This window comes from Microcaecilia unicolor, chromosome 3, assembly GCF_901765095.1.
Source record: "Microcaecilia unicolor chromosome 3, aMicUni1.1, whole genome shotgun sequence".
NCBI classification, from domain to species: domain Eukaryota; kingdom Metazoa; phylum Chordata; class Amphibia; order Gymnophiona; family Siphonopidae; genus Microcaecilia; species Microcaecilia unicolor.
This window is the reverse complement of record NC_044033.1, coordinates 459,701,089-459,717,163: the sequence shown is the minus strand read 5'-3', so window position 1 is coordinate 459,717,163 and position 16,075 is coordinate 459,701,089. Positions and strand designations below refer to the sequence as shown.

General features: G+C 40.9%; 1 protein-coding gene across 4 annotated transcripts in view; it reads right to left on the bottom strand.

Moving 5' to 3' along the window:
• Positions 1-16,075, bottom strand: part of MLIP (muscular LMNA interacting protein) — a 182,039-nt gene that overhangs the window by 119,553 nt on the left and 46,411 nt on the right. For all 4 annotated transcript variants that reach the window (XM_030198970.1, XM_030198971.1, XM_030198974.1 and 1 more), the window contains exon 3: positions 2,531-2,602. In XM_030198970.1, the coding sequence (XP_030054830.1) occupies positions 2,531-2,602 (72 nt within the window). The remainder of the gene's footprint in view (positions 1-2,530; positions 2,603-16,075) is intronic.

Below are 16,075 nucleotides of genomic sequence, written 5' to 3'. Positions count from 1 at the left end.
ATTTTCAGAATGACCACTCTATTAGTTTGTTCTCATTATTTTTCAGAAGGTCTATGGAGCTCTGCGCATTTCCTGTTCTGATATTACATAATATTGCAGTACGCTATGAATAGTACTGACATTCATCTGGCTCTCTGTATATTAAGATATCCTATCCCTGTTCTAGAGTATTCTTTCCTCTAAAACAAGAGTTCTCAACCCAGTCCTCGGGACACACCTAGCCAGTTAAGTTTTCAGGATACCCCCACTGAAAATCCATAAGGTAGATTTACATACAAATGGAGGTAGTGCGTACAAGTGTATCTCATGAATATTCATTGTGGATATCCTGAAAGCCTGGCTTGCAGGGTGTGTCCCCAGGACTGAGTTGAGAACCCTTGTTTTAAAATGTGTGGATTTTGTAAAATATGTCTTGACAGGAATCTCAAGGTCTCTATCATATCCCCTACTTTGGGGGCAGTTCTATAACATGGCACCTCCAACTAGGTGCAGGGTAAGAGCTTATTCTACATAGAACTGGTATAAGTGTGAGTGCCTAAATGTGGCAAGTATTCTGTAAGTTATGCATGTAAGTGGGAGTCCCGCCCATGTCCCACCCCTGTGAATGTCCCTCCCTTACAAATATGTGCTATGTAAATTAAGTGGGTATGTGCAGAGTAGCCCTTAGGCACCATGCCAATGCTTAAGTCCATATGTGCATACAAATGTGCTTATTTTAAATGTTTTCTTGTATAACACATATGTAAATGTGAGCATCTAAGTTATAGAATTGCCCCGTTTATGCACCAAAGGGCCCATTTACTAAGCTGCAGTAAAAAGGGCCCTGCACTAGAGGCGGGAGCTGTTTTTGCCGTGCGCTGAGGCCTTTTTTACGTCAGCAGGTAAAAAGGCCGAAAAAAGAAATGGCCGTGCGGTAAGATTTCACTTACCGTGTGGCCATGTGGGGAGGAAGCACTTACCACCACCCATCGAGGTGGCGGTAAGGTCTCCCGCACTAACTCAGCAGTAACTGGGTAGCACGTGTCGCTGCCCGATTACCGCAGAGTTAGCGCCTGTGGAAATATTTTTCAAACTTTTCCACTAGTGCCAAAAATGCCATGAGCTGGGGGTGGAACAACTGCCGCTGCCCGCGTTGGGCCAGTCGTAGCTCCAGAATGGTGTGCAGTAAGACCAAGGTGGGCTTACCACTGCTTAGTAAAAGGCGTTCCTTTTACTAAGGTGGGATCCTTTTACTAAGGTGCACTGAAAAATGGCCTGCAGTAGTGTAGATGCGTGTTTTGGGCGCGCGCAGAATTATTTTTTAGCACACATACAAAAAATGCCTTTTTTGCCAAAAATGGACGTGTGGAAGAATGAAAATTGCCACGCATCTATTTTGGGTCTGAGACCTTACCGCAAGCTATTGATCTAGCGGTACAGTCTCATGTGGTAACTGGGTGGTAATGGTCTAAGCGCATCAAATTCCACTTGATGCACATAGCTGCCGTGTGTCAGATAATAAAAAATATTTTTCAGACAAGCATAGTGCACGCACGCCAAAAGTGGAATTACCACAAAGGCCACAGGGTAATCAGGCAGTAGCTCCAATTTGGCAAGTATTGGGTGCATGTAAGCGCCTACGCAACTTAGTAAAAGGGTCCCTATGTTTCTAATTCATAGATGTTTATCTTTAATTTAGACTGGGATTATTTATTATCTGGAGTATGTTATTTTCCTTCATGTTATCCGCTTAGAACGTCTTGGTTTACATTCTCAATACATCTTGCCACTTTTGTACATTGCATCCTAGCTTCCAAACTCTTGAATATCCTTAGAAATGTTTTAATTTCTATTATTTTTTTCTCTTCCTTTACAGTGTCAATCCTGCTGCGGGACTGCAAAATAACACTTAAAAAATATTGAAAAAGACCACTCCAGGACAGAACCCTATAGTTTTTCAGTACTGAGCCACTCTTCTCTCCTAGAATTTTATTCCATTTACCAGATGACACATTATGAACACACAGAACATAATTTTGTTTTGAAGATCAACATGTGTTGATCTTCAAAGCTATATGTTATTTTTAACAGTATGAAGCTCAAATGGTTGGTTATTTTTTCAATGAGATGATTCATGGCCAAATCAATAAAAACCTCAAAAGAAATCCATGGTAGACTCTGCTATAGGAAATCTATCACTCAAAAATTTTAAGGAAGCCTTCAGGTCAGCTAAAGCACATTTCTACCCACCCATGGCATATTGTGCTGTGGATTTCTTTAGCTACTTAAAAGATAGAGAGCCCGTGGAATTGCACAGTAGAGGCACTTTATCTTTTATTTATATGTTCATTTGGCAAAATTGCCCAATTTATCAACAGTTTCTTGTATTCCTCAATTAAATTAAACAATGGTACAGTTTGTCCATATTAAAGTATAATGCAATTAACAACAGATTAAAATTTCCAGTTCTAAACATTGTGCTTGACTAACCATAGAAAGTTACATATTCATATTTATAAGATAAAATCCAATACAGATCCTTTTACCATACCTGTTCTGTGTCAAGGAAGGTCTCACTTATGGTTTTACTCGCTATCTGTTTTCTGTGCTGTATAGGGTATAGCTTTGAAAATACAGAATCAAAAAGGATGAATTAATAAGGATGAAAACATTTCTTCTATATGAATACACACTGCAGCATATATAGTAACAATTAAATGAGTAGGTTTCTGTGGGCTGAAAAAAATGTCTGTTATAAAGAGTTATTGTGTCCATAGCCTAAAATTTATATTATACAGAATAGCACTTTCTTTCTGAAAGACAGATATTTGCATAATGGCTGGAAATGCCTTCCATCTCACATGATTTCTGCTGTACACAACTTGTTTGGAAAAAAAATGAGATTTGACTTCTATTGTTTCAAATCAAGCTCGATTTATGACAGAACCACACAAATTGTGACTTTCTATTTTGCAAGTTATCATTTCCAAACTGACTTATGAAAGAAAAGGCTAATTTGTTCTATACCTTTCATACTGAAAATAGTTCACATGATGTTGTAACATTTATTACAGTAAGATGCATGGTATGAAAGAGTACCCAATAGGGATGTGAACAGGCAAAATATTTTGAGTTTATTTTCATGATTTTTTCAGACCTTTGCTGATTTTTAGTTTAGTTTTTTTTCTTTTAATGAGTTTTGCTTAGGTGATAGTGCCTTTTTGGTAGGGTCCATCAGTCTGTGCACATCTCTTTGTTTGTCAGACCAAAACAAAGCAGTAAAATACATCCACAGTAATTAAAACTGAAAACGAGTGGAGAAAATAGTTCCAAGAAATACCAGAAGTCCAATATCTTTAAATGAAAGTTTATTCTCCAATAAAAGTGTTGGTGTATGTCACTTTTATTCAGTGCATTTTTTCTAGCAAAAAAGGTGCCAGTACTCAAGTGCTAGGCCGCCCTTCAGGGGTGGGGTGATCACTGAGGGACCCAGCCCACAATAGCAGAATTGGTGTGTAGAGCTTGAGCTCTTTCATTAAAACTTAGGGTCCATGGGTCAATTTTAGCAGACAATGGAAAAGGTGCCAGTATTCAGTACCCCCCAAGTACCCCCTCAAAAAAGCCCTGCTTTTATTGGAGAATAAACGTCCATTTGAAGATATTGGACTTCTGGTATTTCATGGAACTATTTCTTCCACTCTTGTCTTCATCTCTTTGTCTGGGCATGCATAAACAGAGGTGCATAGTTTCACTCCACTCACAAACAGCATCATCAAATACTGAAGAGCCATCAGAAATTCCTAGATCACATCTGCAAAGATTGGCCAGGCTTCAAAGAAGGGAAAGGAAAGGTTAGAGAGGAGAGGAGAGGGGGAGGAGTGTAGCATTAGGAAATGGGTCAGGATAGAGAGGAGGGGAGGAATTAAGGAATAGAGAGCAAAGGAAAGGGGCTTATTTCAAGAGGAGGAAAAGAGATGAGGGGCAGAGCATAAAAAAGAAGTGGTAGGGTTAGAAAGGACGAAAGGAGAACAGAAGAGTGGATGAGGAGAGAACATAAGAGAAGAGGCAAGGCTAGAAAGCATAGAAAGAAAGGGATAAAGTGCAGGGAGAGAGAAGAGAGGGAGGAGGAGAATTGGGAGAATGCCTGGGAAATAGGAATGGTAGAGATAATGTACAGGAAAGAGGGAAACGAAGGGAATGAAAGGAAATGGCAGTGAAAGTAAACACTGCAATGTTGGGTGACAGAGGAAGGAGAGGGAGAGTATATGGGTGAGTGGAAGGAAGAAAGGAGAGTGGCACAGGGAAGGAGAGGGAATGGTGTAACATGGTGCTTGGAACAAAGACTGAATGCAGGGAATGGAGAAAGTCCAAGGGAAAGAGAAGGGAATGGAGAAAGTCCAAGGGAAAGAGAAGCCTACATGCTCATAGCCACAGCCCCCCCCCCCCCCACACACACACACACACACATACACACACTGTCGGCTCATACACATCCCCTATACCCCCACCCATAATGACACACACACTTATGATAAGAGAGAGTGCAATAAAGGAGAATGAAGAAAAGGGGGATGATATGGAATGGAGGGGGTGATAGGGAATGAAGGGTGAGACTGTAAGTCTAGGTGGTAGGGGATGAGGTAAGAGCACAAAGGGGTGAGAGAGACAGAGAGAGTGCAGAAGGAAACAGGAAGGAAGCCTACATCCTAAAGCACACACATACACACACTGTGACAGGAAGCAGACCTCAAATCCTGATAGGGCCCTGTCACAGGGTTAGGACTCTATAATAAGGAGGATGCTAATAGAAGGGAGTATGTGTGGTTCCCTTTAAAAGCTGGGGGAGGGGAGCATAAGGTAGAACATTGAGGTCTGTCTCAGCATGTTGGGCTCCCTGGCTCCACTCAGGAGGCTTAAGGTTCCAAGGTTCCAATCCAGGAAAGGGAGAGAAGAGATCCTAATTTCCTGTGAGGCATATAAACTCCCCCAGGTTAGTACAAGAAGACTGAGTGCAAGAGGTTGAAAGGAAGCCAACCAAAAGAAGGAAGGGAAAAGGATGGTTTGAGAGTCTGGGAAGAACAAGTCCTGCCATGAGAAGTACTGAGGGAAATCCTGGAAGAGAACAAAGCCTGAACTGATAGAATGAGTTGGAACTTTAAATAGGTACTGAAGAATTGTGTAGTTTGAATGTAGCCAATGCTGACAGCCGTGAACTCAGAGAAAATGCTGAAGGTTGTTTTCGTGTTTCTCTCTCTTTGAACTAAGGCCAGGTGGAAGTTCCCTGATATTACTCATTTTTGTTAAATTTTTGCTTTACCAGCCAGGGGTGGAGAATAGTTAGAAGTATGATGAATTGCTGAAAAAAGTCTTGAAGTTTGGTACTATCCAGGGTGCGGTGGCTGGTAAAGGCTGAGCTCATGAGAGAGAGAAAGGAACCAGCCTTGTTTTGGGTATTGGAGTTAAAACCCCAATTAAGCTCAGCTGTCTAAAGAGCAGAGCCAGTGCTGAGGAAAGTGGTAATTTCCAGGGTGAACCTGGCCTGCATATTCACTAGCTCAGCCAAAGAGAAGAGGATGAGGCTAATTTACATAAATGCATGGCATGCTTGGAGCTTCCTATATCATTAGAAGATAGAAATGAATGCGGAGTCCCACAGGGATCCTCCCTCTCGCCGACTTTATTCAACTTAATCTGCTCCCTAGTTCACAAAATCATTCACGAAGATGCACCAGCCTACATGTCAGACCTGATAGACCTGCCACCCAGAAATGCCAAAAGATCATCCCGCAAATTCCTTGATCTGCACTTCCCTAACTGCAAAGGTCTAAAATACAAATTAATATACACGTCAAACTTTACTTACTTGAGCACACAATTTTGGAACGCACTGCCGCGCAACTTAAAAACGATCTACGAATTAACGAACTTCCGCAAACTACTGAAGACCCATCTCTTCAACAAGGCATACCACAAAGATCAAACAATATGAATATACACAGCTCCTCCACATACATACATACAGAACTGTCTTATAATATCTTGTTATACTAATATCATGTTTCATCATTATCATGTTACCCAAAATCCTTCTTGATACACTACGATTACGTTTTTTTTCTCTTCTTTTATAATATTGCCCAAGATCCTTCTATAACACTAAATGTCTATTCTCTATTATATTATATCCACTGATCATTATGTATTGTAAACCACATTGAGCCTGCAAAGAGGTGGGAAAATGTGGGATACAAATGCAATAAATAAATAAAATTCAACTATTAAACTGTAAATTACTGTTTTTAGGTACTGTGCTAGTTTGGAAACGTATTGTTTTCCTTTTCTCTTCCTCACCCTGACGAGTCAAGGGAATGAAAAGAGTTGACTGGGACAGCTTCATGCCTGGTTTGAGAGTCATTCTGACACCAGTAGGAGGTGTGAAGGTCATACCTGATCCTTTTGAGTCTGTTGGAGACTTTAGAGTACCCAGGGGAGTAGTGTTATCCTACTCAAACCCTGGTTGGAACATCTTCAGTGTGACAACACATGTGCAACATATAACCCCAATATACCCTATACCCTCAAACACAACCCTAAAATATACTCCAACACAAACATATTCTCTTTCATTTCCCATATACTCCACACACACATATACCCCACATAGAACCCACAAACATTCATCTCACATTTTTCACCCAAGGCATACCATATTCCACACACATATACAAACCTCTTCACATCTAAATCATCACACCTATCTCTCCATACACCCACTCATATCAAACCTGTACTCATACCCCCTAAATACATACCTACTCTCCACATATTCACACATCCCCAACACCCTTACACACATCCCTGATATGCATATTCCCCCTCCACACACATGCATATTCATGTAATCCTACTCACATACTGCCAACACCTTCAGAATACAAATCACCTCATGAACTGATATCCAACCTCCTTCCCCCTCTGTCCATGTAGATAAACATACACATCATGCCACTGCTGCATATGGACCTCAATTCTTTATCAGTCACTGCACATATCTCATAACCATTATGCCTACCTCCTCACACATCCCCTGCAACCTTACTAAGATACATTTTATCATGGCTATTCCAACCAAGTTTGTCACAGACATGTCCAAGTATGTAAATCAGTGCTTTCCAAGTCAGTCATGGAGAAACCCCCTTGCCAGTCAGGTTTTCAGGACATTCACAATGAATATATATTAGATTAATTTCCATATACTGCCTCCAGTGTATGCAAATCTATCTCATGTATATTCATTGTGGATATCTTGCAAACCTGTCTAGCTTTAGGGGTACTCCAGGACTGACTTGGGAAACACTGATGTAAACGGAGAAAAGGAGAAACACACTTTTATGTCTCACTGTAAGTGTGCATTTTCAACTTGTTTTGGCACCTAGTTTTAGATGTGAACAATGCACATAAATGTTGATATTTTAGTGGCATAAGTGGCACCATATGTGCATAAAAAGTGCTGACCATAAGATTTAAATATTGACTCGAGTATCTTTCCTCTACATCCCATTAAAATTAAATAATAAACATTAGATTTTGAAATAGATTCTGGAGCTGACCATTTAATTGGTTTTACAACCAAACCTTTTGCATCTTTTGTGAATTTTGGTAGGCAGGGACCCAAAAAGTGAAAGGTAGGCTTAATGTATTAAATTAGTCCAATAAAAAAAAGTATTATCTTATTTTTGTCTTTGTTTTGTTTTATTTCTATTTATTGTCTATATTATTGTATGATAGATATTCCCCAATCACTTTCCTCTTAAAAAATTCTCGGTCACCATTGATCGACACCTACACTGGAGAACCACGTGAAAAACACAACCAAGAAGATGTTCCACTCAATGTGGAAACTGAAAAGAGTAAGACCTTTCTTCCCAAGGAACATCTTCTGCAATCTGGTACAATCAATGGTACTCAGTCATCTAGACTACTGCAACGCACTCTACGCTGGCTGCAAAGAGCAAATAATCAAGAAACTTCAGACAGCTCAGAACACTGCAGCTAGACTCATATTCGGTAAAACAAAATACGAAAGTGCCAAACCCCTGCGAGAAAAGCTACACTGGCTCCCACTTAAAGAACGCATCATGTTCAAAGTGTGTACCCTAGTGCTCAAAATTGTTCACGGAGACGCCCCAGCCTACATGTCAGACATGATAGATTTACCACCCAGAAATGCTAAAAAATCATCCCAAACATTCCTTAATCTTCACTTCCACAACTGCAAAGGTCTAAAATACAAACTAACACATGCGTCAACATTTTCCTTCCTAAGCACTCAATTCTGGAACGCTCTTCCGCGCAACTTAAAAACAATCTATGAGATAACTAACTTCCGAAAACTACTGAAGACCCATCTCTTTAACAAAGCATACCACAAAGACTAAAAAATGCGAACTCATATACAGATATCCAGAACTGTCTATCACACTTGCTTGTTAAACTACTATGATGCCTTATCATTATCATGTTACCAAGATCCTTCTGTAATACTAAATGTACATTCTCTTACATACCTTCACCATTCATGATGTATTGTAAGCCACATTGAGCCTGCAAATAGGTGGGAAAATGTGGGATACAAATGCAATAAATAAATAAATAAAACTATTATCAGGGGATCTGAAAAGGTCCAGTAAAGTTGTAAAACATGCCAATAGGAACAAATAGATCTTGCTACAAAATCTGATTATGCTGACTAGGGGAGAACACATATTAAAGGTTGTTCTTCCTTATACACTTGGGGCACTGTTTTCTAAGCAACACTAAGGGCGCACTAGTGTTTTTAGCACGCGCTAAACGCTAAAGTCACCCAGTGACTCTAGCATTTAGCATGTGCTAATTTTAGAGTGTGCTAAAAATGCTAGCACATCTTAGAAAACAGATATTTGCAACAATAATTCCCACTGGGCTGATTGTGCTGTTAAATAAGCTTTCTAATGCACATCTCCGGTCCAGAGAATGTTGTGTCAAGATCTTTGTTTGCCTCTTAAATTCCACATCTGTAAAATAAAAATGGTACACTCTTAAAAATTAACTAATCAGTAAACTACATTTGAGCTTATAAGGGTGAAAGCTGTAGAATTATAAGTAATTGTTGCAATCTACCATCTTCCTGTACAAAACAGTTATCAAGCAATTTCCACATTTTAATATATGAATGTCCAAAAAATGTATTTATTTTTGATAAGACACCTCAAACCATAAATTTGGATCCAATAAAGTCAACCAATTGACACAGTTGTTCAGCTCTTTTGTCTTTTCAAATTTGTATGAAAGATATTTAAATTTTAAAGTGCAACACTGGATCTATTTACTGAACACCAAGAGGACTGAATAAGGAAGTGGAATGGATGAGGATGGACTAGCCTGCCTCTGCAATTGGCTGGAAAAAGACATGATTTTAGTAGAAGGTACAGAAAAATAAGTTGGTCATTTTTTTAACATTGAGAAAAGAAAAGGAAAATGCACCAGAGGTGTTTTTATGTTATGTGAGGTCTGCACCTCTCGTTAGGCAAGGGCTGCTGTGGGAAAGGAAAAAAAAACCAAGCTGTGCGTCTGTGCCTAACATTGACGTCCTTCAAGGACGTCCCTGATGAGCACTGCTTTCTTTTTTCCCTTCCGACGCCCCCCCCCCCCCACCCGAGGTCACCTCCGCCGCTCTCCCTCCCCCTGCATTGAAAGAGCTTTCCACAGCCCCGGCCTCCCCCCTCAAGGCCACCGCCACTGCTCCCCCCTCTCTTGAAATGACAGCTTCCCTGCCATCCTCTGCACCCCCGTGGCCCCGCCCCGCTGCACCACTGAGGTCGTCCCCGCCACTGCTCCCCCTCCACCCGCCCCCCTCTGTCTGCCACCGGGCCCTCACAGCGCCTCTCACCCCTGTGTGAAGGCGCTGCACCGGCCGCAGCAGGCAACAGCTGATCACTTGGCTTCGAGACTTCCCTTCTTTCCTCCTTGGCCCGCCCTCGTCTGATGTAAGTTACCTACGTAAGTTACTTACGTCAGACGAGGGCAGGCCAAGGAGGAAAGAAGGGAAGTCCTGAAGCCGTCTATAAAGGACCATGGCATACAAGCAGGGTGTAGACAGGCTTTAGTTTCATTCTACAAAAATAAGCACATCTTGTTAATTCAATCAAGGTACAATAATTTTTCAGTTTCAGCTAAAGTGGGTTTAAATTTTAACTATTTCAGTATCTGCTAGGACTAGAAATTTGGCGGAGTTACTTATTACAAAGAGACACCTCTGCTCTAGCCTTTTGTTTAAAACTAGGGCCCAGATGCACTAAACTTGACGAGCCTTTAACAAGCCAATAATGAGCCATTAACGAGCAAGTAGTAAACCCTAGCATGCACCAAACGCCATTTCCCGATCACGGTAGCAGCTAACGAAAACGGAATGCAAATCATTATAATGAGCTGCAGTACCATTGCAAGGCTATTATAATGATATGCACTAACGTCTATAAAGGATGACCATAAGGACGTCCATAGGCACATCATTTTTTTTTTACGTCCCTGGCATGCGCAGAGCAGCCAGCATAACGCTTGGCTGCTCTGTGCATGCTCTACCGGCCAATTCTCTGACCGTTTTACGAGGGATTAGAGAATGCAAGTGAGCTGCAATGAGCAGCTCATTTGCATTCCCTTTTTTTGATGCATTGCCGTTCCCTACTGATTCACTATGGAATTCGGTAGGGAACAACTCTAATGACGACTTTAGTGCATCTGGCTCTAGGAGACTAGTAGGAGACCTAAGTGCAAACAGAATAACTGTTCAGCCAGTGAAAGGCAGGATACCAAAGCAGCAGGAATGGAATCAGATAGAGAACAACAGCATCCAGAAAGCAGCAATGGACTTGGAACAAGATTTCACTCTGCTATTGGCTGGCAGCACTTGGCTTTTATCCAGTTGGATGAAGCAGGCCCCAACTAACAAGATCACAGAGCAATTGGCTGTGCCCTTCCTTCTTTCTCCCACAGGATGAATCCCTTCTCTCCTATCAGCCAGGGTGGTCCTGCCTTGATGCCCTTCCTCTCCAATAAAGCCATCAGGATGACTCCCTCCCTTCCTTCCTTCCTTTCACCTAGGGCAGTCCTGTCTTGATTATGTGTCCTAAATATGACTGTAGTGGTGCAGGGGTCAGGCAGCCTTCAGCAGAGGTATGACTGTGGCAGCTGTGGATAATAAGGACTAAGGGCCCTGTTTACTAAGGTGCATTAGCATTTTTAACTTGCCTACAATTAGTGCACGCGCTAACTGCGACTATATAACACACGTTAAAAATGCTAACGCGCCTATAATGCGGCTTAGTAAACAGGGACCTAAGGATCTTGCAGGTGGTCAACTACTTTATTCTCAAGCTATCCAGTGCATATGTGTGCTAGCTGCATACAAACTTATGAATAGCTTCTTGGCAGCTTTTCATTTGTTATTCATTTTGTGGTGTGTTGTTATCACCCTGCTTTATTTTCTCTTGGATTTTCATTTTTCAGGTTGAATGTGACAGTGATGTTTGTCTATTGCTGGTCGATTCAAAGTATGATATTATTGTCTTGATTTTTTTTTTTTTTTTGCCTATGTTGTTGAACATTTTTTAAGAAAATTATACTAAGGGCTTGATTTAGAGTGGTTTTATATTTGCTGCTAGACTGCTTTATAGAGCACATAAGTTTGGCCATGTTTCCCCTTTGCTTGTTCGTCTTCACTGGCTCTCTGTTTCCTATCAAATTCTTTTTAAACTCCTTTGTCTCACCCACAGGGCCTATTATTTAGGCCCTCCCCTCCCTCTTCATATCTGGCTTCTCTCACTATGCCCTATACCCCCACCCATTCTCTTAGACCATTAGATGCTCGCCGACTGGTTCTTCCCTCCCCAAAACAAACCCAACATGAATCCACCCATCACTGCCTTTTTCTTCATTGACACCAAAGGTATGGAATGACCTCCTGTTTTTGATTTAGAATGAGCCTAATTTTAAAAATTTACTAAAGCTTATGACATATAGGTGGACCTCAGGTGATGAAAATTGGATGGTCCTGGTATATATGGATGGGTGTTTCTCTTCAATTTGAGTTTGTTCAATTTACTATCCTTTATTTATTATAATTCTTTTCTGTTTCTCCTCAAGTTTTAGTTTTTGTAAACCACTGTGATCTGCTAGTCAGTCCTGACAGCATAGTAAGTTTTTAAATAAACATAAACAGTTGGTGCAGAAAGTCAATTACAAGCTGCAAAAACATCTTCTACTGACATAATTTATTACATTTGTGTCTAACCTTAGTTTCAAGATTAGTAAATAAATGAGCTAAATGAAACTGAACACACCAGTTTATTTTTGGCTATATAAGAACAGCATTTGCTTTGGTAAAATTGTAGAAGAAGAACAGATGGGCAGAAACTCTGCATGCTTAAATGTTCTGCCAACTTTGAAATGTAAGGATTATTTGTTTGCTTTGATTTGTGAAGAATTATGACAGAAGTGAAAAGAACCAGGGAGAGAACAAACAATAGAATCTGGTACGGGTCTGAATATAATATTTTGAAACCAAAAAGCTAAGTTTTGAAGTTTATACCAATTTTTGTATTATTGAAATATTAACTGATTAAGAAGGTTTGTAACAGAAGCCGATGATGATGCAGGCCAGCCACAGGGTTCATTCCTGTGTGAGTTGCTACTGAGGCTCCTACATAATTGGATTTACCCACTGTTTTAAAAGTAATTGGAGAATTTAAGAGCGCAGGGTTGTGTTCTAAATCATAAGTACATAAGTACATAAGTAGTGCCATACTGGGAAAGACCAAAGGTCCATCTAGCCCAGCATCCTGTCACCGACAGTGGCCAATCCAGGTCAAGGGCACCTGGCACGCTCCCCAAACGTAAAAACATTCCAGACAAGTTATACCTAAAAATGAGGAATTTTTCCAGTCCATTTAATAGCGGTCTATGGACTTGTCCTTTAGGAATCTATCTAACCCCTTTTTAAACTCCGTCAAGCTAACCGCCCGTACCACGTTCTCCGGCAATGAATTCCAGAGTCTAATTACACGTTGGGTGAAGAAAAATTTTCTCCGATTCGTTTTAAATTTACCACACTGTAGCTTCAACTCATGCCCTCTAGTCCTAGTATTTTTGGATAGCGTGAACAGTCGCTTCACATCCACCCGATCCATTCCACTCATTATTTTATACACTTCTATCATATCTCCCCTCAGCCGTCTCTTCTCCAAGCTGAAAAGCCCTAGCCTTCTCAGCCTCTCTTCATAGGAAAGTCGTCCCATCCCCACTATCATTTTCGTCGCCCTTCGCTGTACCTTTTCCAATTCTACTATATCTTTTTTGAGATACGGAGACCAGTACTGAACACAATACTCCAGGTGCGGTCGCACCATGGAGCGATACAACGGCATTATAACATCCGCACACCTGGACTCCATACCCTTCCTAATAACACCCAACATTCTATTCGCTTTCCTAGCCGCAGCAGCACACTGAGCAGAAGGTTTCAGCGTATCATCGACGACGACACCCAGATCCCTTTCTTGATCTGTAACTCCTAACGCGGAACCTTGCAAGACGTAGCTATAATTCGGGTTCCTCTTACCCACATGCATCACTTTGCACTTGTCAACATTGAACTTCATCTGCCACTTGCACGCCCATTCTCCCAGTCTCGCAAGGTCCTCCTGTAATCGTTCACATTCCTCCTGCGACTTGACGACCCTGAATAATTTTGTGTCATCGGCGAATTTAATTACCTCACTAGTTATTCCCATCTCTAGGTCATTTATAAATACATTAAAAAGCAACGGACCCAGCACAGACCCCTGCGGGACCCCACTAACTACCCTCCTCCACTGAGAATACTGGCCACGCAATCCTACTCTCTGCTTCCTATCTTTCAACCAGTTCTTAATCCATAATAATACCCTACCTCCGATTCCATGACTCTGCAATTTCTTCAGGAGTCTTTCGTGCGGCACTTTGTCAAACGCCTTCTGAAAATCCAGATATACAATATCAACCGGCTCCCCATTGTCCACATGTTTGCTTACCCCCTCAAAAAAATGCATTAGATTGGTGAGGCAAGACTTCCCTTCACTAAATCCGTGCTGACTTTGTCTCATCAGTCCATGTCCATTTATATTACCCCTGCTGTTTATACAAGGTTGTGGACTATTTAACAGAGATACTTAAGAAACTGGCATTAAAGGGCTATTGTTTGGTTGTTTGTCCTTCATCCTATCTTAGGGAAATATCATCTGAGATTCTCCATTGGCTTACCACTTTTGTTAATGTGATCTTGTCAGAAGGAACTTATCCAATAGAAATAGCAAGAATTACATTAACTCCAATACCAAAGAATATAGGAGTGGATCTGACAACAGTTGATAACTACAGGCCTGTAGCTGGCATTCCTTGGATTGCCAAATTTTCTAGCATGTATAGTTAATTTACAATTTTCAGATTATCTTATGTCATCTACTTGTTTACAACAGTCTCAACAAGGCTTTTGTCCATCCTAAAGTACAGAGACTCTACTTATCACTTTAGTGGCAGTGGTAAGGAAAGTACTAGCGGTAGGAAAGAACATCATTTTATTACAATTTGATATCTCAGCGGTTTTTCATGTCATGGACCATTCTTTGCTATTATATAGGTTAAGTAAAATGGGCATCGTGGGCAGGGTCTTTGACTGGTTCACTGCTTGTCTGAGAAACCGAACATTTAGCGTCATCAAAAATGGAGAAGAATCAAAGTGTTGGCCATCATCTTGTGGGGTCCCACAAGGTTCCCCTTTGTCTCCACAACTCTTTAACATTTTCATGAGTTCTCTGGGTAAATATTTGGCAGATTTTAATCTATTTTCAGGCTCTTACACACATACAATATATTTGTCTTATGTCCTGAACAACATACTACTACTGCTACTACTTATTTCTATAGCACTACTAGATGAATGCAGCACTGTACACTTGAACATGAAGAGACAGTCCTTGCTCAACAGAGCTTACAATCTAATTAGGACAGACAAACAGGACAAAAAAGGGATAAGTTAATTACTAAGGAGGGAATGATAAAACAGAAATTGGTACTGAACAACTGAATAGGGGTTAGGAGTTAAAAGCAGCATCAAAAAGGTGGGCTTTTAGCCTAGATTTAAAAACAGCCAGAGATGGAGCTTGACACACTGGCTTAGGAAGTCAATTCCAGGCATATGGTGCAGCAAGATAAAAGAAACAGAGTCTGGAGTTAGCAGTTGAGGAGAATGATACAGATACCAAATGAATGGAGTTCCCTGGGAGGAGTGTAAAGAGAGATAAGAATGGAAAGGTACTAAAGAGCTGCAGAGTAAATGCACTTGTAAATCAATGAGGAGTTGAACTGTATGCGGAAATGGATAGGGAACTAATGAAGTGACTTGAGGAGAGGGCTAACATATTGAAGGGTAGAGAGACGGCTTAGTGGGAGACCTGTGAGAAGCAAGTTGCAATGTGCTCAGAAAGAACAAAAGTTTGGTGATATTATAGAGAAAGAAATTACAGGTTTTAGCAGTCTGTTGAATATGTGCAGAGAAAGAGAGAGATGAATCAAAGATGACCCCAAGGTTACAAGCTGATGAGACAGGAAGGATGAGAGTGCTATTCACAGAGATAGAGAATGAGGGAAGTGGAGAGGTTGGTTTAGGAGAAAAAATAAGAAGCTCAGTCTTGGTTATGTTTAGTTTCAGATAGCGGTGAGACATCTAGGCAGCAATGTCAGTCAGACAGACAGGCTGATACTTGAACATGGATTCCTGCTGAAATTTCTGATGTGGAGAGGTAGATGTGGGAGTCATTAGTATAAAGGTGATACTGAAAACTATGGAATGAGATCAGAGCACCAAGGGAAGAAGTAGAGATGGAGAAAAGAAAAGGTCCCAACACAGAGCCCTGAAGTACACCAACTGATAATGTGATAGAAGTGGAGGAGGATCCACCAGAGTATACACTAAAAGTGCAATGGAAGAGACATGAAGAAAACCAGGAAAGAACAGAGCCCTGAA